At 28.6% G+C, this 19,374-nt stretch overlaps 2 protein-coding genes across 6 annotated transcripts in view; one reads left to right on the forward strand and one right to left on the reverse strand.

Moving 5' to 3' along the window:
- LOC106664085 (DE-cadherin) overlaps positions 1-3,203 on the forward strand; it is a 278,478-nt gene extending 275,275 nt beyond the window's left edge. The window contains exons 28-29 of one of the 2 annotated variants that reach the window (XM_014389469.2): positions 841-1,005; positions 1,072-3,203. In XM_014389469.2, the coding sequence (XP_014244955.1) occupies positions 841-1,005; positions 1,072-1,202 (296 nt within the window). In that variant the 3' untranslated portion in view covers positions 1,203-3,203. The remainder of the gene's footprint in view (positions 1-840; positions 1,006-1,071) is intronic. The other variant, XM_014389470.2, reaches the window with a different exon arrangement.
- A 1,810-nt stretch (positions 3,204-5,013) lies between these two features.
- LOC106664097 (troponin T) lies at positions 5,014-18,372 on the reverse strand. Of its 4 annotated transcripts, none has more exons than XM_014389504.2 (16): positions 18,271-18,372; positions 18,044-18,085; positions 17,742-17,759; positions 17,049-17,081; positions 15,616-15,633; positions 14,749-14,791; positions 14,104-14,229; positions 12,032-12,196; positions 11,916-11,969; positions 11,625-11,846; positions 11,486-11,556; positions 10,701-10,722; positions 10,546-10,626; positions 8,864-8,942; positions 7,486-7,717; positions 5,014-5,299 (listed from the first exon to the last, which is right to left on the reverse strand). In XM_014389504.2, the coding sequence occupies exons 2-15, from the start codon at positions 18,061-18,063 to the stop codon at positions 7,506-7,508; spliced, it is 1,164 nt and encodes a 387-aa protein (XP_014244990.1). In that variant the 5' UTR covers positions 18,064-18,085; positions 18,271-18,372; the 3' UTR covers positions 5,014-5,299; positions 7,486-7,505. The 4 variants fall into 4 exon arrangements, with proteins under 4 accessions (XP_014244990.1, XP_014244992.1, XP_014244993.1 ...); XM_014389506.2 differs by lacking the exon at positions 8,864-8,942 and adding an exon at positions 9,182-9,260; XM_014389507.2 differs by lacking the exon at positions 15,616-15,633 and having other exon boundaries at positions 18,271-18,371.
- Between the last annotated feature and the right edge of the window lie 1,002 nt (positions 18,373-19,374).

Here is a 19,374-nt window from a genome sequence, read left to right on the forward strand (position 1 = left end):
TGTGGCATACGGTGATCTCTCAGAGGGGGGAATGCGCATTGAAGCGGATTATGAATTGTTGCGAAGATTCGTGTTTGGCACCGCACGGGGGTCCCGGGTGTCAGGGTTGCAATCCCAACTTTCCTGGTTGTACGCCTCTTTCGGTGTACAGTATTTCCTAGGTTGCTTTCTTTTCCAGTCCATCCACACTCGTCATCCTCCTTACATCATCCAATCTCTCCAATTCAACTCCTCACATCTCACTCGTAAGACCCGCTCATCCCTAATCGACCTTATCCTTCCGCAACATACAACCCATACCTTCGAAAGATCCTTTCTGATCCGAGCTCCTAAACTCTGGAACTCCCTTCCCCTTTCTATTCGTCACGCTGCCTCCTTTTCCTCCTTTAAATCCCACCTGTATAATCACCTCCTCTCCCTCCAAGCAGAGACCTCACGTTAACATTTGTTATTTTTGTTTAATAATATTCTCGTAATTTTTTCTTCTGTCCTGGCTTATTGGTATACATTGTGCCAAGATTTCTTTTCTTTTTTTTTTTTTTACTTTTAACTTCATAGAAGGAACTTCTTTTATTTATTTCATGTAAATTATTCTTAGGGGACACCAGTCCCAGAATAAAGTTATTTTTCTTCTTCTTCTTCTTCTACATATGACTTCTGCTGTTGCGAACCCTCGTTTAAATTTTAAAAAATAAATAAATAAAATAAAATTACTACGTTAATTAATGTTTAAAACATAGCGTAAATTTATGTTCGGAGGTCTTTAATATCCTTTTCTGAATTTAAAGAAAAAAAGGAATTTATTTAATTAAATGTATAAAATTAAGTAAATTATTACAGCGTTTTTAGGAAATGAAGAAGTTCCTGATATATCTGGATTTTTGGATGGCAAAAAGAAGACAGTCGACAACGATCCTGATACGAATCCATTTGATGACGTGAGACATTACGCGTACGAAGGAGGGGATGGTAACTCAACAGGATCTTTATCATCATTGGCTTCAGGTTTGGCTCATTTGTAGCACGATTGGACATTTCTTTTTTATTAAAAAAAATTCCAAATTCTTTTAGGCACAGACGAAGGTGACTTGAATTTTGATTACCTTTCGAATTTCGGGCCTCGCTTCAGGAAATTGGCAGATATGTACGGGGAAGACCCTAGCGAAGACGAAGACGACAATTACCAACATGTGAAAAGATAGACAAACGGTTAACAAACGATCCTTATTGACTCACTGTGTAGATTTAAAACCTGTTCCAATTGTACTATGAGAACTGTATTATTTATTGATTTAATACAAACAAATTTCTTATTGAATGGAAATTATTGTAAAATTTGAATACAAGGATAGTTTATTATTAAAATAAAAATTAAAATAAAAAATACTGAAGCCAAAAATAATAGATAAGCATTGCTACTAACAAATTATTTTTATAACACATGATTGTCATTTCACTATGCACAGTATAGGAAAAAATCTATATGTACATAATTATATACTATCCATTTATATATAAAACATGTGCATGTGTATATGTGAATGTAAAAAAAAAATTCAGAATTCAGACCAAGTTGATAAAGAAATTTCTCAATCAGCTATAAAATTAGTAAATTTTTAGTCCAATACATAATATCGTTATTTATGTAAACAATATTCAATGTGTTATCGTTACTTAAATTTCAAAATTACCTTTGTGTTATAGGGTGTTTTTTCTTTTTTTTTTTTCAATTTTTGTATATTATTTTAGACAGGTGCAGAATTGGTTCTCATAGAATAAATCTATTTGCCTTATTGGATTTTAAAAGCTACATTATATGATCAAATGTTACTTTGAATCGATACAAAATGAAAGACTTGCTTTATGCACTCTTAGATTTTTATTTTAAAAAATGTACATTAAACCAATATCTGTGTCTAAATAAAGAAAAACTAGAATTATAAACAATTTTTCTACTCATGACTGAATACTGTAGAAAGATTTAAAAAAAATCGCTGAACCAACATCAAACAAATTGGCTTTATTTTATTTTTAAAATAATTGTTTAGATTTAAAAAATTGGCATTACAACTTAACATGAGTGGTTGAAAATTGATCTATTTTGGTTTTTCTTTGTATAGTAAACAATTTTGGGTTTTTTTTATATTGAACTTTATTTTGATTTGTTTAAGGAACCGACCTTTGTTTCCACAGTGTTAGCAATTGAAATAATAACTTCAATGTACATAAAAATTTAGAAACTTGTTCTCAAGTTTTTATTAATTATGTTGCTGAAATAAAAAATTAAAAAAACTGGAAACCAGGGTCCTTTATATAAAATGGACGCTACTTACACTCTTTATTGAACTGAGTGGTGCCTTTATGGCTTATATTTAAGTGTTTTAATGTACATACAAATTGTCAAGGAACTGGTAGATGTTCGTTATTTCCTACTTAAACTATTACAAGGCCATTTTTTTCATTTAACAATAACAAACGATTTTTTTAATGAAAAATTTAAAAATTGTGTACTTGGAAAAAGAATGTTTTTGTAAAAAAAAAAATTAGAAATGTGTAAAAAATTATTGGCACACTATTTAATAAGACTGTAAATATTTTTGTGATGAAAGCATTACTTTTTAGTTTAAGCTTTAAATGTAAAAAATTAAATAAACTGTATGTGAATTTAGAATACTTGCACATAAATGTTTTCAGGCAAAATATTAAAAAAAATTATTATATGTTTTAATATGATAATTATCATTTAGGAAATTGATGAACATTCTATGTAACCCTTGTAATAATAATAATATAAATGTTTATACATTCCATTTTAGCTTCAATGTATGAATGATTTCTGCTTAAAATGTGTATGTATATATTGCTAACAATTTGTAAACTTATATTGTGTAATATATTCCCTTTATATGTGCTATGGTAACAACGACTATTACCAATTTACATAAACCTATTCATAAATCAGTATTTGATGTTAACAATTGACATTTGGGAAAATGTAGACAAAACATTTTTATTAATTACCAACAATTCCTTGCAGATTTATTTATTTATTATTATTTGTATAGGGGCCAAACTTGTAATGATACATTATATATAGTTTGTGATCTCAGAGTAAATATAAATGTTCGGTGAAAAGACACGAACAAGATTGAGTCAATGTAAATAAAACGGATTGAGTGGCGGATGTTCCAATATTCAAGAAGTCACACAAGACTGCAGTATTGATTTTTATGTGTGCTTCAGTTTAAGTGTTATATTCTAACTACTATAATATTTAGCCTACATTTTTGTTGCCATCAATAAGATTTATATTACGGAATCTAAAAGACTTTTGTAAAATGTGTGTTGACTGTCTGATTATTGTTAATTTGAATTCTTTGATCATAAGTTGATACCAACAAAGATTTGTAATGCTTAGTTTCATATTTCAATAAATGATTGTTTTAATAATAAAAAGTGAAAAATTATTAACCACCGAACCCCTTGCAGTTAATTTCCATATCTTTTATAAAGGTCTCGTAACAATTTTTTTAAGCATAATCAAAAGCAAATGCTGATTTAATATATTTTTTTATTATTGCACATTAAGAAAAAAATATTTCCAATAAAAATAAAAATTTCAAATTGCTGTTTATGACTGTACTATTCATAAAGAGTGAGTTAGTTATTTAAAGTATGGAATTGTCATTCTTCAATAAAGAAAAATGTTATATAAATACAAATAACTCGAGTATTCATCATGTTAGTAAAATACTATGTTATTCGTTAAATACATCATTTAGTATCAACTTGATTACATTTGAATGGAAGAATATCGGTGAATTTTAATTTTCTGTGCAGACATTTCCACTGATATACTTGTATTTAATTATCGCAATATATAAAAGTTTCAAACAAATTTTTATATAAATTTCTTTATACAAGGACTTGAAACTTCCTCTCCGAGTGTGATATTTACAGTGTTAATAAATAAAGTGAAATTGTGCAAATAGTTACAATATGTTGTACGATCATTAATTTTTCATAAAAATGAGAATTTATTTTTTTTTGGATAATAATTTCATAAATAAAATCTTTTAATCAGTCAAAAAATTTATTCTGCCCGACTCACTTTAAAAAAATGAGCTTGTATTGTAAACTGACCCAAAAAATACGCTGGTGCCACACAAACTAAAGCAAACCGGGACTAAACTACACCGGCAAAAGTCAAACATTTTGTTTGCTTCTGAGTTCAGTCTGCAGCATTGTGTACAGTTAAGAATAGTTTAAAATGATCGATATGTTAAAATTAAACAATTACACATAAAATATTAGTACCCATAGCATACTGGATTTAACTCCTTGATCTTACATACACAGATAAAAAAAGGAGAAATGGACTAACTCATTCACCAACTGGGTGGCTTATTCATAACCTAGATACCAAGATGACCAATTAGCAAATCCCCAAGTATCCTTCTTTTCATAATCAATGTAGACTCTATGGGCTGTCAACAACTAGGTCATTTCAGCTTCCAATGCAGTTAACTTTTAAACCTAGTCACACTCCCTTTACCAGTTACCAAGCTGTCAATTTATCGACTTGATTATTAGCCTATTATTAATTGGAGAGGCCACCAAGCCCTCTTGATAACTTCTCTACCAACCCGACCGACTGACGCTGCTGTCAGTTCAATAATTAAATAGCCTCTACATAAGAAATTATGCCTTCTAATGAGCTAAAATTGTACATTTTGTAATTTTTATTTTTCCATTGGTGTATTCAAGCTTGCTTTGGTTGACGTGTGTTTCTCGATTTGGTAAAAAATTACCTGTACACTTTCGACCTAAAATTCTGAATTAGGGGTGTATTTTATGTTTAACCTGATTCATAAGCAATTGTATCAATTTTATTAATCAGACAAACTAATTTAACATGCTATTTAACACAATGAAAAAGAAATAGAGTGTTTTGATCATTTAAATGCTCTGTATTAAATTCATAATGATAATAAGGATTAAAGAAAAAATTAATACCTTACTCCCTTATATATTTGACTCAGTTAACAGATTAATTATCATCATAAATATATATAATTTTGTTAGCACAAATTAATTATCATACCTATTAAATTATTATTGGAGTATAGCATTTACAAAGAAAAGTTAAAATATGACAATAAATAATTTGTAAAAATTTTCTGTTTCGGATGATACTCTTCATTGCTTCATTGGTTGATTGGTTCATGACTGCAGGTCATCATGTACACGTTTGGTATCGGACTGTCAATAATCACTCATAAAAGATGTTTCCAATAACCTGCAATTGAAAATTATTATTACAATTGATGCCGTTGAGAAAAACAGAGTTTAACTAATCGTTGGATGTCACGGACGAGGGGTTGGAATCACTGTACAGTTTTTTTTCTGTTACATTAACACTTTTCGCTTAAAACTAACCATTTTTAACTTCAAAATAACTCTTTTTAATTTCAATTTAATCATTTTAAATTTCAATTTAACCCTTTTTAACTTCAAATGAACCTTTTTTAAATTTCATTCTGTTTTTTGTTTTTTTAACCATTTTTAATTTCAAATTAACCTTTTTTAATTTCACATTAACCTTTTTAATAATAATCATTTAAATTTCAAACCAACCTTTTTTTAACTTCACATTAACCTTTTTAATAATTCCATTATATTTAGTAATACTTAGTTTACTTCTTTTGATTAATTTCTTTTTAATAATAACCATTTAAACTTCAAACCAAACCTTTTTTTTTTTAATTTCAAATTAACCCTTTTTAACTCAAATTATCTTTGTTTAATGACAAATTTAGCTTTTTAAATTTCAAATGAACCTATTCTTTAAGGCAGTAGAACAAACTTAGTAGATGGTATGAAATTGTAGCATATAAATTTTTTTTTATACATTTACGCATTTTTAAAAAATAAAAAAGGAGTTTTTATAATAAATATAAAATACCACATGAAAATTAATTACAATTAAAATGTAAAACTATATAAAAACTGTATAAATTAATTACAATTACTAAATTAAAAGCTTAAATTTAAAAAACAAATGATTATTCGACGGTTTTTTAAAAATAATTATTTTATATGAATTATTTTATATTTTAAAAAATCTCAAATTAATACAAAAATTATTTGTTTCTAAATTTTAAATTAAATGGAGAAAGAATCTTTCATTAATTTTATATAATTTTTAATTAAATTGTAATTGATTTTCATATGGCCTGCTAAGAGCCTAATTATTTTATATTAATAAATAAATGAATAATGAAAAATGGCAAATATACAGGAATTGCATGCATATATTTCCATACCATCTAATTTTTTAATGTTTTAAAGAAAGGGTTAATTTGAAGTTAAACTACGTTTCTTTGAAATTAAAAAAGGATTAATTTGAAATTAAAAACAGCTAATTTGAAATTTAAAAAATTAATTTGAAGTAAAAAAGGGTTAATTTGAAATTTTACTAAAAGGTTACTTGGAAGTAGAAAAGAGTTAATTTGACGGAAAGAAGGGTTAATTTGAAATTTAAGACTTAATGGCTTAATTTGAAATTTTACTAACAGGTTAATTTGAAGTTAAAATGGGTTAATTTGAAATTAAAAAGCGTTACTACTTTGAAGTTTTACAAAAAGATTAATTTGAAATTAAAAAGGGTTGATTTGAAATTTAACAAAAAGATTGACTTGAAATTATAAAGGGTTAATTTGCATGGAAGAAACTATACGTTTTATTTTTTGTTTTACTATTATCAGTTAAAATTTTATGTGCTATCCTTGGATTCGAACCCAGAACCAAATTTCTCAAAATTTGAAGTAAAAAAAGGGTTAATTTTAAATTAAAAACAGCTAATTTGGAATTTAAAAAAAGGTAAATTTATTGTAAACAAGGCTTAATTTAAAGTAAAAAATGATTAATTTGAATTTAAAAAGGGTTAATTTGAACTTTTACAAAAAGGTTAATTTGAAATTAAAAAGGGTTGATTTGAAATTTAACGAAAAGATTGACTTGAAATTACAAAGGGTTAATTTGCATGGAAAAAACTGTACATGCTTTATTTTTTGTTTTACTATTTTCAGTTAAAATTTCATGTGCTATCCTGGGATTCGAACCCAGAACCAACTTGCTTAAAACATTTGAAGTTAAAAAGAGTTAATTTGAAATTAAAAACAGCTAATTTGAAATAAAAAAGGTAAATTTATAGTAAAAATGGTTTACTTTGTCGGAAAAATGATTAATTTGAATTTAAAAAGCGTTAATTTGAAATTTTACAAAAAGGTTAATTTGAAATTAAAAAGGGTTTATTTGATGGAAAGAGCTATACTTGTTTTATTTTTTCATACTATTATCAATTAAAATTTCATGTGCTCTCCTTGGATTTGAACCTAGAACCAACGTCCTCAAAACATTAGGAAACGAATAAATTGGTAATATTTTCAAATCATTATTTTTATAGTTTAAAGAAATCCTTACACTTAGTGATAATGATGTATTTATTCTTCCTCTTCTTCCTCTTCCTCTTCTTCTTCCTCTTCGGCCTCTTCTTCTTCCTCTTCCTCTTCGACCTCCTCTTCTTCTTCGACCTCTTCTTCCACGTATACGGGTTCTACATCATCATCGGCAGGTTTGACTTCCTCCTCTTCGGGACTTTCAGGAGCATCCTTCTTCTTGCCAGGGCGCTCACCGAACCATTTGGGTAATTTGGCTATAACGCAAAAGATGGTTAGCTTCTTTTTGTCAGAAAAAGTTGACATTAAAATTGAAATGTAAAAATTTGCATAATAAATTAATAAAAACTTGACTATAAACACAATAATAATTATTGTTCAGGATAGTTTATACCTTTTTAAATAAATTTTTACAATCTTACAAAACTAATGCATTTATTAGTAGGAACTATTTTATCACACAGTCAAAAATTGATCAATATAAAATAAAACAAACATGGAAGAGAAATCAACTTTCTATTTTGATTTTGCATTATATACAAAGGTTTTTTATACATCTTGAGTCATGGGCTGAGATGTTTGGGGAAAAAATAGAGAAAAGAAAGAAAATCAAACAAAAAATATAAAGTAGTACCATGCTTGTTTTTACCTGTAATTGTAAGAAGGTGAAGAAGTTATAAAAAATAATGGATGAAATAAAATAATGTTGAACTGCCATTAAAATGATTAAAATTTTGCAATAAAATTAAAAAAAAAAGAAAAAGAGAAATGGTGTTTTATGTTAGATATGTAAAAATTAATGTTTAAGTCAAATAATTTTGAAATTTGGTCATTACTGAATATTTTTAACTGTCTATACCTCACCAGGTTGGTCTGTCAGATGCATTTTGGCCTTTTACTATCATTAGTGTTTGAAGTTGGTTTCTAAAATTTTTTTGAGGATTTTCGTCACCAGGATGGTTCCTTAGGAGAATACGTGGTTGGGAGGTTTTTTAAATAAAACTTATACAGCCATTAATTTTTATTTTAAATAAATAATTATAACTGAAGGTGGCGAAATGTCTGACAGCCTGGCGAGAATAGGCAGAAAAAAATTAAAATTAAAGACAAAATTTCAGAATGAAGAAATTTTCATTTGTTTTGTTTAAAATATTCTCAATAACTTTAGATTGGGGGAAAATGATCAAACATTAAAAATATAAGGTAAAAAAAGATGGTTGTTCAGTGAAGATGATTACGAATTATGAAACTTTAAATATGATCAGTTTTTTTTAATTCATACAAAAAACAAATTTTAAAATATGCAAAATGTTCATTTTTGACAGTTGAGTGAATGCGGATTATAAAAAGATAAGAGTCATAGATAATGATTCTATATTATTCGTACACATTTGCAAACTTACTTTGAGGGCGGGATCCGAATTGGTCGCTCTTTTCCATCCACATTTTTTCTTGTGACTCCTTATTCTGCTCCAGAAATCCCTGTTCAAAAACATGCTCAAAACTCACAAACGATTCTAAATCATACCATTCCCTTAATATTAGGACAATCAGGATAATTAGGATATTCTTCAGTCGCATTCCTCATGAAAAACTATATACAAAAAAAACTAGGGCGAGGGGCACTGCACTAAATGCATACTAATCTATACTCTCTTATTACGCATAACTTTTTTTTTCTATGATATATTTACAGCATTCCCTCCATGCCTGAAACTCACCATGTTTGCGTTTGGTAAACTGTTCAGATCTAGCCTTCCATACTTTCTCTAATTCTTCAGAGCTCAATGTTTCCCAACCCTGATAACGCCATTAAAATAAAATGATTGCACTTGAAACATTAATAAAATATTGAGCAACATGATGCTGGAAATGCTATTTATTATTCCAGTTTTCTCCTTTTATTTTATAAGCTAACAAAAGGACATGTTCAATCAATTTACTGAAATTCTTTTAACTGTTATTATAAACAAAATATATTGCATATTTCCTTAAAGACTAAAAAAACAAAAATAATTAAAATACAACTAACATTTATTTTTTTTATTTTTTATTATTATTATTTTTTTTATGAAGTCTATTTTTCAGTAGAGAAAACAGCCAAGATTCATTCTTCAAAATGTTGACTACAAAGTATAGTTTTTCTCGATCAAATTATCCATTTTTTTTACTTCAAATTAACCCTTTTTAATTTAAAAAATAACCCTTATTTAATTTCAAATGAACTCTTTTTAATTTCAAAACTTTCTTTAAAGCAATAAAAAAACTTAAAAGATGGTGTGAAATATAAGCATGTTTGCAATTTTTATTTAAATATATAATAATTGAGCTCTTATCTAAAATACATTGTGAAAATTAAATACAATCAAAATTTAAAATGATATAATATTATATATAAAATTAAGGATTCTTCTTTTAATTTGTGAATTCAACAAAAAAATATATAAAATATATTCTATCAAAAATACCACATAAAAATTATCTACTATTAAAATTAAAAGTAATATAGGTAAAATTAAATAAAATACAAACAGTTCTTCTATTAGTTCGATTTTTTTTTTAAATATAGAACTGGCCTATAAAATATTTATTTAATTTTATTTGTAAATAATTTTCATATATCATTTCAGTAAAAACCCAATTATTTTATATTTAAAAAATGTCATAAATATAAAGGAATTTTACTTTACGAGCTTATATTTAATGCCTCCTAAGTTTTTTAATCACTTTAAAGGAAGGTTTGAAATTAAAAAGGGGTAATTTGAAGTAAAAAAAAGTTAATTTGATAGAAAAAGCTATGCTTTACAATCGAAGCGTCAAAGAAGGAATGTTGGTTTTTGACTCTAATGAAAAATTGACTTAATTTGACGGGAAAAAGCCTTTTCTTTTGATAATACATAATAAAACAATGAAAACTGGTTTTTATACTGTTAGAATGTTTTAATTTAAAAAAATCTTTTAGAATCTTTAACTAATTTTGTTTGTTTTAAGAAAATATGCTATAAAAATAATAAACAGATAATAAAGGATGGAATGTCAATTCCATGGAATGTCAATCAATGGAAATGTCATTAGTGGAACTTACGCCTTCAAACAATTTCTTTTTGTCATCATATGACCTGGTGTCGACTCTCCTTTCATATTTGGAGGCGACTTGGATTTTAGGCTGAAAAATATTGTCAAATTTGAGAAAATTATTTTTTACATTAAACTTATTCAATATGCTAAAATAAGACTTACTGGGTATTTTCCAGTGAGAGCTCTGAAAATAAGATCAAATATTAGATAAAAGAAGTAATAAAACAAGGTGTGGTGTTGTGGAGGACAAAATTATTTCACAATACTTTTTCAAAATTAATACCAAATAATGTTCCAAAGGTAGGATTCCAACCCAGAACCGCTGGTTTGGAAAATATGAGCTGCTCTATACACTCGACCACCCGGTCCCAAATAATAAAAACTTCAAGTCTCATGACTCAATTTGTTTTAACGTATTTTTTTATCATGGATATATTTTGGGGCTGGGTGGATAAATTTTTGCATAATTGATTTTGGTTTAGTTTGGTTAGGTTAGTTAGGTCTAACCATTTGGCCACTGCAGTTCCCAATATTACAAAATTTAAGTCTCATAACTCAATTTGTTTTAGGATTTTTTAACATGGAGTTTTTGGGATGGGTGCATAAATTTTCATATAACTGATTTTGGTTGAGTTAGGTTAGGTTAGTTAGATCTAACCACTTGGTTACTGTAGTTCTCAATAATAAAAAATTTATGTCTCATGACTCAATTCGCTTTAGGATATTTTTTTAACATGGATAAGTTCGTGGGTTGGATGCATAAATTGTCTCATAACTGATTTTTGTTGAGTTGGTTAGGTTAGGTTATCCTTGATTCACTGTTGAACCATAATTAGAAAAAATATGTGACTTTTAAAGTTAATGAAGTTAAATGAGTTTTAAGACAGATAAATAAATGTAGTTTTCATGTTCTATATTAAAATATGTGTAATTTTTTGGATACTTACTCAGGGTCAAGACCTTTCTTAAGTGCTTTGTGTCTAAGTTGTTGCTTTTGCCTTTCTTTCAATTCTTTAAGCTAGAGTTGAAATTTTTAATTAGTAAAATAGAAAAGTTTACAGCCTAGAGTAAAATGCGAGTACGTACATCGTAGTCTTGCCTCTTTTGCCTTTCTTCCAGATCGTACTTTTCCGTTTCCAATTTTACAATGCAGTCCCAAAGTTCGAGGGCTTTCTGGCGGAGCTTGTCGACATTTAGGTTTTCAATGTTAAGAGGTTTAATCCTAATGCTGAGTGAGATACGTTTTTCTTCCTCAAGCTGCTCCTTGGTTTTGTTGCGTTCAAGTTGAGCAGAGGACATGGTGAGTTGCTTTTGAATGAAAATAAAATGAGAAAGATCACAGATGAATTTTTTTTAAAACAATGCAATGAAACTTACACCTGCATCCTTCTTGGCAATTGTGAAATTGGGTCCTTTCTGTTTGCTTTGATCCTGAAAAAGTGGAAAAACTTGGTTAAATATTCAGATAGTTTGGAAATTAAACTTGGATTTACCTTGAGGGCAGCCATCATGGCTTGGCGTTTCTTTTCAGCTTCTTCAAGCCTTCGCCTCTTCTCTTCAATGTCCCTCTGTTTCTTTTCCTCAGCTTCACGAACACGTCTTTCTTCTTCTTGCTTCTTTCTTTCTGCCATGCGCTTTTCTTCTTCTGCTCTCATAACCTGGATTTTTTTCACGTACAATACTCATTTAATTGTCTTCCTTTTTATTTTCAGGCTGATTTTTTAACACAACAAGTTATTTAAATTAAGGTTGTTATGTTTTTTTTTTCTGCCTTAGTTGTACAATTCGCCCACGCCCGAAAAAAATAACACCGGGTTGTTTGGCCTAGCATAGACTACATTATAGGCTAATCTACATTGCAACTTCCTTTGAAAATTGAATGATTTTTATATTTTCTTTGAATATTTGCATTTCAAATTTATTATTCATAATTATACAAACAGGTGCAAAAAATTTATTTATTTTTATTTATTTATATTTTTTGCAATAAACAAGTCCAATGGGTGTCTTTCAAATTTATTGATTAGTTCATGTTAGTCTGGCCTCATATTTATGACAACTGCTATTTGGGCATATCAATTGTATCATATTATAATTTTAGCATATAGAAATTTGCCGAAATATTTGTTTGAAAAAAAAAACACTGGGGCTTTGCACCATCTTCAGCAATAAACAGCGAGATGGAAATGGTTCCTCACTGAAGATGGTGCAAACGGGGAAAGAGTTTGAACGAACATCAAAACCTGAAAATATAGATGAATGGCAGACCAAATTTAAATTATCAGGCTATTAAAAAGGCTATGTAAAAAAATGCTTTTCATATAAAAGTTTTATGTTAATTAGGCTTTCTTGGTTTTAACAATATTAAATATATAGTATAAGTAAATATGTGATTCTTAGACAGGTTTTAAATTTGATCTAAGTCTTGATTACTTTGTATATTTCATGTATAGAAATTTTTACTTCTAATCAAAAAAGGCTATTTTTTTTTCTAGATGAAATATTCATTTTTAAGCAGATAAATATGATATAAAATTGCTAGTTCATAAAAAAATTGTTATGCTTTATTAAAATGAGAAAACTTTGTACAATTTTTTTATAATGAAAATTATTGATTGTAAAAATTTTTATAGTTAGAAAATTTTATTAATCAAATCTGAAGAAGTAATTCTCGGTTAATACTAGTTTTTGATATTTTAATTTTTAAATTCTTCTAATTTGTATAGACATTGCAGACATTTCATTGCAGGCGATCGAATTTGAAATTTTTATATTGTTACAAATTTGGAATTAAACAAGTTAATTTATTCTATGTAAGTATGTTTGTATTTTTTGGATGTTATAATTTGTGGTTTATCACCAGCATCACAGATATTGCATTTATGACAGATTAAAATTGAAGTAATCATTAATGAGACAGGATTGACTTGATTTTTAAGTTTACTTAAATCTCGAGAATCAGAATAGTAGCTTAAATATCGGGGATACGTTGCGTATTTTTACTTGTTTGTATAATTTATATTTTATGCATTTATCTCCTTTTTATAGCCAGAATTGTGAGTCTGCTTTTTGTTTTTAACAAATAACAAAATTTAACTTAAAAAAATTAGTTGAAAATATAGAATTTGATCTTTAATTTGGAATTTGGTCTGTCCTCGCTGGATTGGTCTGTGAGTTGTCAGAGACACACTGAAGATAGTGAAATAAACCCAGCAAGGATAGGGTAGGCTAATAAGGAACAAATGAGTATTGACCCAGCAGACCACAGAAAAGTATGCAAAATATCAGTTTAAATTTTTCGTGATTTTTAGCATAATAAACTTGTAAAAATTGACTGACAATTAGATTTTGTGCATTCAGTTTTAGAATTTTTCTTGAAGTCACATAGGAAAGTTTGTAACTGAAAAGTTTTAACTGAGTTCTTTAAAAAAAAAAATCTTGAATGATTTACAAGAAGAGGAGTACATGAAAACCAAGGGATTTTGCAAACTGCAGGGTGCTTTTTTTTTTTTTTTTAATTTAAGGACTGAATTAAAAAGGCAAAAAAATAATGTTAAAAACTCACTTTGCGCTTGGCTTGTTTTTCTTTCAGTTTTTTGAGGTCGTCCTCTTCGCGAGCCCTCTGTTTCCTCCATTCCGCGATGTAGTCCTTGAGCTGTTCGTCTAGAGCGGATGTCTTGGCTTCTTGACGCTGGAAAACAATAAGTAATGAAATAAATGTATAAAAAAACAATAATAATGCAAGGGTTAAACTCGAACTATAACTGACCCAAATTTAAAATAACCCAAGCGACCCCAGGATTCGCACTCAGTGCCAGAAATTAAGGCCGCCAACTGGCTTTAAATATTAGTCTTTGGCATGTATTTTTCTACCCAGGCGGTTCTTTTAATTCGATATTTTTAAACACATGCGAGACTATATTGAAAAAAATTCTTTGTTGTAATCCTATTATAAAAATAGTAAATTTCAAAATATTTATTTGAATTAAATTTTTAAAAAAATGTAAGCGGATTGTACTTTGTATGGAAATCATTACTCCACTTACGAGAGTTTAAATAAGTGCCTATACTAAGAAATTATTTGATGCACTTATTTTTTAATTTTAAATTTTATGTTTTAACACATGAATTACTTTAAATATTCCCCATCCAGTTTAATGCAATAGATTTCACTCAGTTAGTATACAAAATAAATATAAGTTCATCTCACCTTTACAAACTCGGGGTCTCCATCACCACCACCGCCGCCTCCCCTAGAATAACAAAAAAGACAAATCAGTCGAGTCTGTCGGTTTACTGACATGAGGAAAAACCTAATTATACAAAATTTTATAATTCGTAATATGTAAATTGTTTATAGATAATATTATTTTCAATAGGAATTTCTGAAGTATTTAAAATTTTTTTTAAAGATAAAATTCTTTAATATTTCCTTTCGGTCTGCGAATATAAAAAAAAGAAAATTTATTTCAAACTAAAAATAAAAATTTAAGTAAATATTTGTATTAAAATAAAAAAAAGGAAAATAAAGATAAAATTTCCATATATAACCTTGTAAGAGTCTTGAAATATTAACAAGGAAAGTTATAAAGATTGTAAAAAAAATATATACAAAAGTACTCAACACATCAAGCAGTACAACAAAGCCACACAACAGGATATTTACGAGAAAAATAACAAATCATGCATTTGCATAAATGCGTATTGTAATGTTGACTTGTCTATTCTAGTATTTAAATCTGTTATAATGTTAATAATAATAATAGTATTACAGGAGGTGAAACATATTATTTTATTATTTACTATCTATATTCTTCTACGATTACATGTGTACTAGAGAATTATTGGATGAGAAAGGCAAGTCTCGTTTGGAAGTGTGTTGTTTTCATTTTTTATTTATCTTTTTTATTTTATTTTTTTAGAAAATCGAAAATGTATGTGTGTATATTTCCGTTGTTTCAACGAATTCACTGACTCTGCGTGTACTTCAAAAGCAGAAAAAAAAAATGAAAAGTGACAGTAATTCAGTTTTGTTTACACACGTGCTTCACATGCACACAAACAAAATATGACTTACTTTTCTGATTGTCTACGCCTATAAAGAGAGACAGAAAGCACATATTAGTGATGTGTTATAAAACCCCTCAGAACAAATTATTATTTTTCCATCCCTTTTTGTTTTATTTTCTAATTTTATGTACAGATAAAAAAATAATAAACTAAAAAAAAACGAAAGCTCTAATAATCTATAATTTGTTCAAATTGGGTAAAAAAGAAAAGTAAAATGTTAACTAAGAAAAGTAGACTTTTTTCAAAAGCTTGACACCTAATTAAGAAAAAGTTTATTTTTTAACCTTTAAAGGGCAAAATCAACTAATCTATTTCACTTCACGAGTTGCAGCCGGTAGAACGAAGCCAATTTTTTTCTTTACTTTTAAACAAGTCTAATTTAAAAAAAGAATGAAAAAACAGCAAAATTTTAAGCAAAGTGCATCATTCCACCGACACTCCTCGATTTATTATGCATAATAGTCTTGACAGAATTAAATTAATATATTTCTTATTGTCTCTTTTTTATTCAGTGCTTTAACTTGTCTAGGACAAAAATACTAAGTAAAAAGCGTAAAGGTTCTTTATACAAGGCGATTAGTAAAACATCTACTTTTTTCGAAAAGTGATAGAATTATCCAGATATGAAACAAATATATACAAAGAAACTTTAAGGTTTCCTAAGCGTTTTAATTTTATTTAAAGATTATCCAGAAAATCTTACTACTATGAGGGAAAATGTCCTACGCCAAAGATAAATTAAAGCACCGAACATTTCTTACTAACATAGAAAAAATTAAAATATTTTTACTTAGCAGCTAACTAAAATTCTAGTTGTAAGTGGTTAAAGAAGAAACAAAACAAAGCTTTTAACACTATTAGTAGCTTAGTTCTCTCTTCCTCTATCTTCCTTCACACGCCCATCCACTCTCTCGCTCTCTCTCTTTCATTCATGTTTTTTTTTATACTTAATAAAATGTTAATTTGAGAGTCGGAATATTGTTCTTTGTAGAATATCCAACTTCCATTTTATTAACGTGTTAAATTTTTTCGACATTGGTTCCTTCTGTCAACAAACTTAAAAAAAAAATATTAATGCATTTGTAGTCAAGAGTGCTTTGAGTTAATCTCTGCCATTTCATTTATTGACAGATTAAAAAATATTATACATATCCTTTCTTTTTTTAAATGTTTTAGTATTTGTATGTGTGTTAGTCCTCTTTTAGTGGTGGTAGTTGTAAAATTAATCTTTCTGATCGCTGCCAACTATTGTACCACACCAATTGGCAAGACCGAAGGACGCTTTTACTGTTAGCCGTTAATCCTTTGTGTTATTACAGGACTATTTTTCTTTTTAAATATAATGTAGCTAGTACTGTTACCAAACCTTGAGAATTTGCACTGTGAAAAGCGGAAAATGGTTTAAAAAAACGTAAAATCTTTAAATAATTTACAACTTACTCAGTCTTCTTTTGAGGTTCAGGCTCTGGCTGACTTTATCCGCCGGGGTTTATAAAACAAAAGTTTTTTTTAAATTAATTTCATTTTCAGTTAAAATCTTTGAACCCTTTCTGGCCAAATTTAGTGAGTTTGTTTTAAAGGTTTAGAGGGAAATCCCGTGAGTTTAGACCGGGTGAGTGGCAACACTGACACGTTTGGCGCCAATCTGGAAAACTCCATCTTGGAATCTTTAATCTCCATCTTGGATACTTTAATCTCCAACATGGCTCTTCTCCAAGTTTTATTTTATAATCGCTTCGATTTTTTTATACAGGCAAATTATTATTTTTTTAATTATGTTATATATTTTATATGAATCATGAAAAAACAAAAGACCGAATTGTTTTAATTTTGGGCTGAACATACAGTGTTTTCTTGGCTTATAGGCAAGGACGGCCACAGCAACCTGGATCCAAAGCGCGAATTAGCAAAATTTTGTCATTTTTTCATCTTTTACGGCACAAGAGAAAAAAATCTTAAATAAATTTTCCGAACAGTGGGCAAGAAAGGGTTAATAGTTTGAAATTTGAAATAAAAATGAAATCCAAATTACATATGTTTTCATTTTTTAATATACATAGCTTTTTGTAAATTTAAGTTTAAAATGAAATGAAAAGTATTATAGAAAATTTAATTTAAAAAAAAAATACTCACGTCTCCTCCTCGGATTCCCTGAAATTTCCATCCAAAAGAATCATTACAAAGGATCAAAGAAGACAAGTGCATGAATCGTTTACAGGAGGGACAGAATATAAATGATACATATATTATATTAAGGTGGAGAAGTAAATGACATATATCGAAAGAAAATAACAAAAGGGTGACGTTTTTGTCTTTAGGGAAAATTGAAAAATTCATGTTGACTGTTTTGGGAGATCAAGTGTCGTTACGGCTGAATCGTATAATAACTGTTTCAAATTTGGTTCATCTATTCAAATAAAATATGATGTACTTACGAATACTCCTCGTCAGACATGCTGGCAGATTACGAGCAAAGGCTAAAAAGTAAAAGTTCAAAATGAATAACACTCAGTATTCGCGGGTCGGAGTCGAGCCGCTGGGACTTGACACTATTGCAATAAGAGAGTTTAAAAAAAATCAAAACTGGCAGAACCGGGCGATGTACTCCACTTTGTCTAGTCCGAGGGGCTCTACGATATGAGAAGACACCACAAACCCTTACAGAATAAAGACGTGATCTGCTGATGGAATGCGGAGTCGACAGTTAACCGTTCAACTCTGAGGACTTCTTTACTTGGATCCAGGGGGATGTTCTCTTCTTCATCCCCTCCATGAGGTGAAGATGAAAACGGCGCATGAGTGCCCGACTCCCACTCGGGACAATCCAAGATTTATTTTATCATATACGATAAATTTAAATAATTTCACGCATAGCAAAGTTAATATATCAAATCCCAGATACACAAACAAAATTTCAAATATTATTGACATAGGCCTATAAAAAAAAACTCAAAAACTTATTAAAATAAAATTAGCAATATAGCAATCAAATCTCGTCAGTAGTTACAACACTCTATTTTTAGTTTAAAATTAGAAAACGGATTTTATCCGTCACCCTGACCACAGTGAATAGCCCAGGCGATTCTTCTTTCACCGGTGCGTTTGTTCAAAGCAAACATGCTTTATTAAAACTTGAATTTTCGTGTTTTGCCGTACACTGTTAAACTGGAATTCACCTCGATTTAGACAAGGTGAAATACAGCGTAAACAAAAACGAGGAAATAAACTGTAAAACATTTAACAAACAACGTAACTCATCGAGGAGAAAGGAATTTTAAAGTTTATAAAAACACAATCATAACATGAACACGATACTACGTAAATATCTTTAAATAAGGAAATAGTATGTTCACAAGTAACAGCTAAATTTAAAAAAAAGAGTTAAATACAAGTTGTCAAATTACTAGTACACTTGGTTTACTCCAAAATTACTCGAGCTGGACAAAGAATTTTTTTTTTTTNCGTCCGCTTTCCTATTAATTTAGTAAAATTCACTCACTCGTTATTGTCAAGTTCCTTGCAGAAATTTCTCGAAACTTGACGATGATTTGCACGAGGAACACGACTCACTGTGTCCTCGTTTTTGGGCGAATCCGACTCAAATAACTCTTGAAATAAGTTGTTTAGATGAGCTGTGATAAACACGTCCTTACTGTTCGAGATCTCTTGCCTCACTCGGACAAAGAATTAAAGAGGTTTAAATTTTTGGCTAGCATGATCACCAGAATTAAGCTGCACTTGAACATTTTCTTTAGGTGTGTTTAAA

This window comes from Cimex lectularius, unplaced genomic scaffold (assembly GCF_000648675.2).
Source record: "Cimex lectularius strain Harlan isolate CLEC.00 unplaced genomic scaffold, Clec_2.1 scaffold371, whole genome shotgun sequence".
Classification (NCBI taxonomy): Eukaryota; Metazoa; Arthropoda; class Insecta; order Hemiptera; family Cimicidae; genus Cimex; species Cimex lectularius.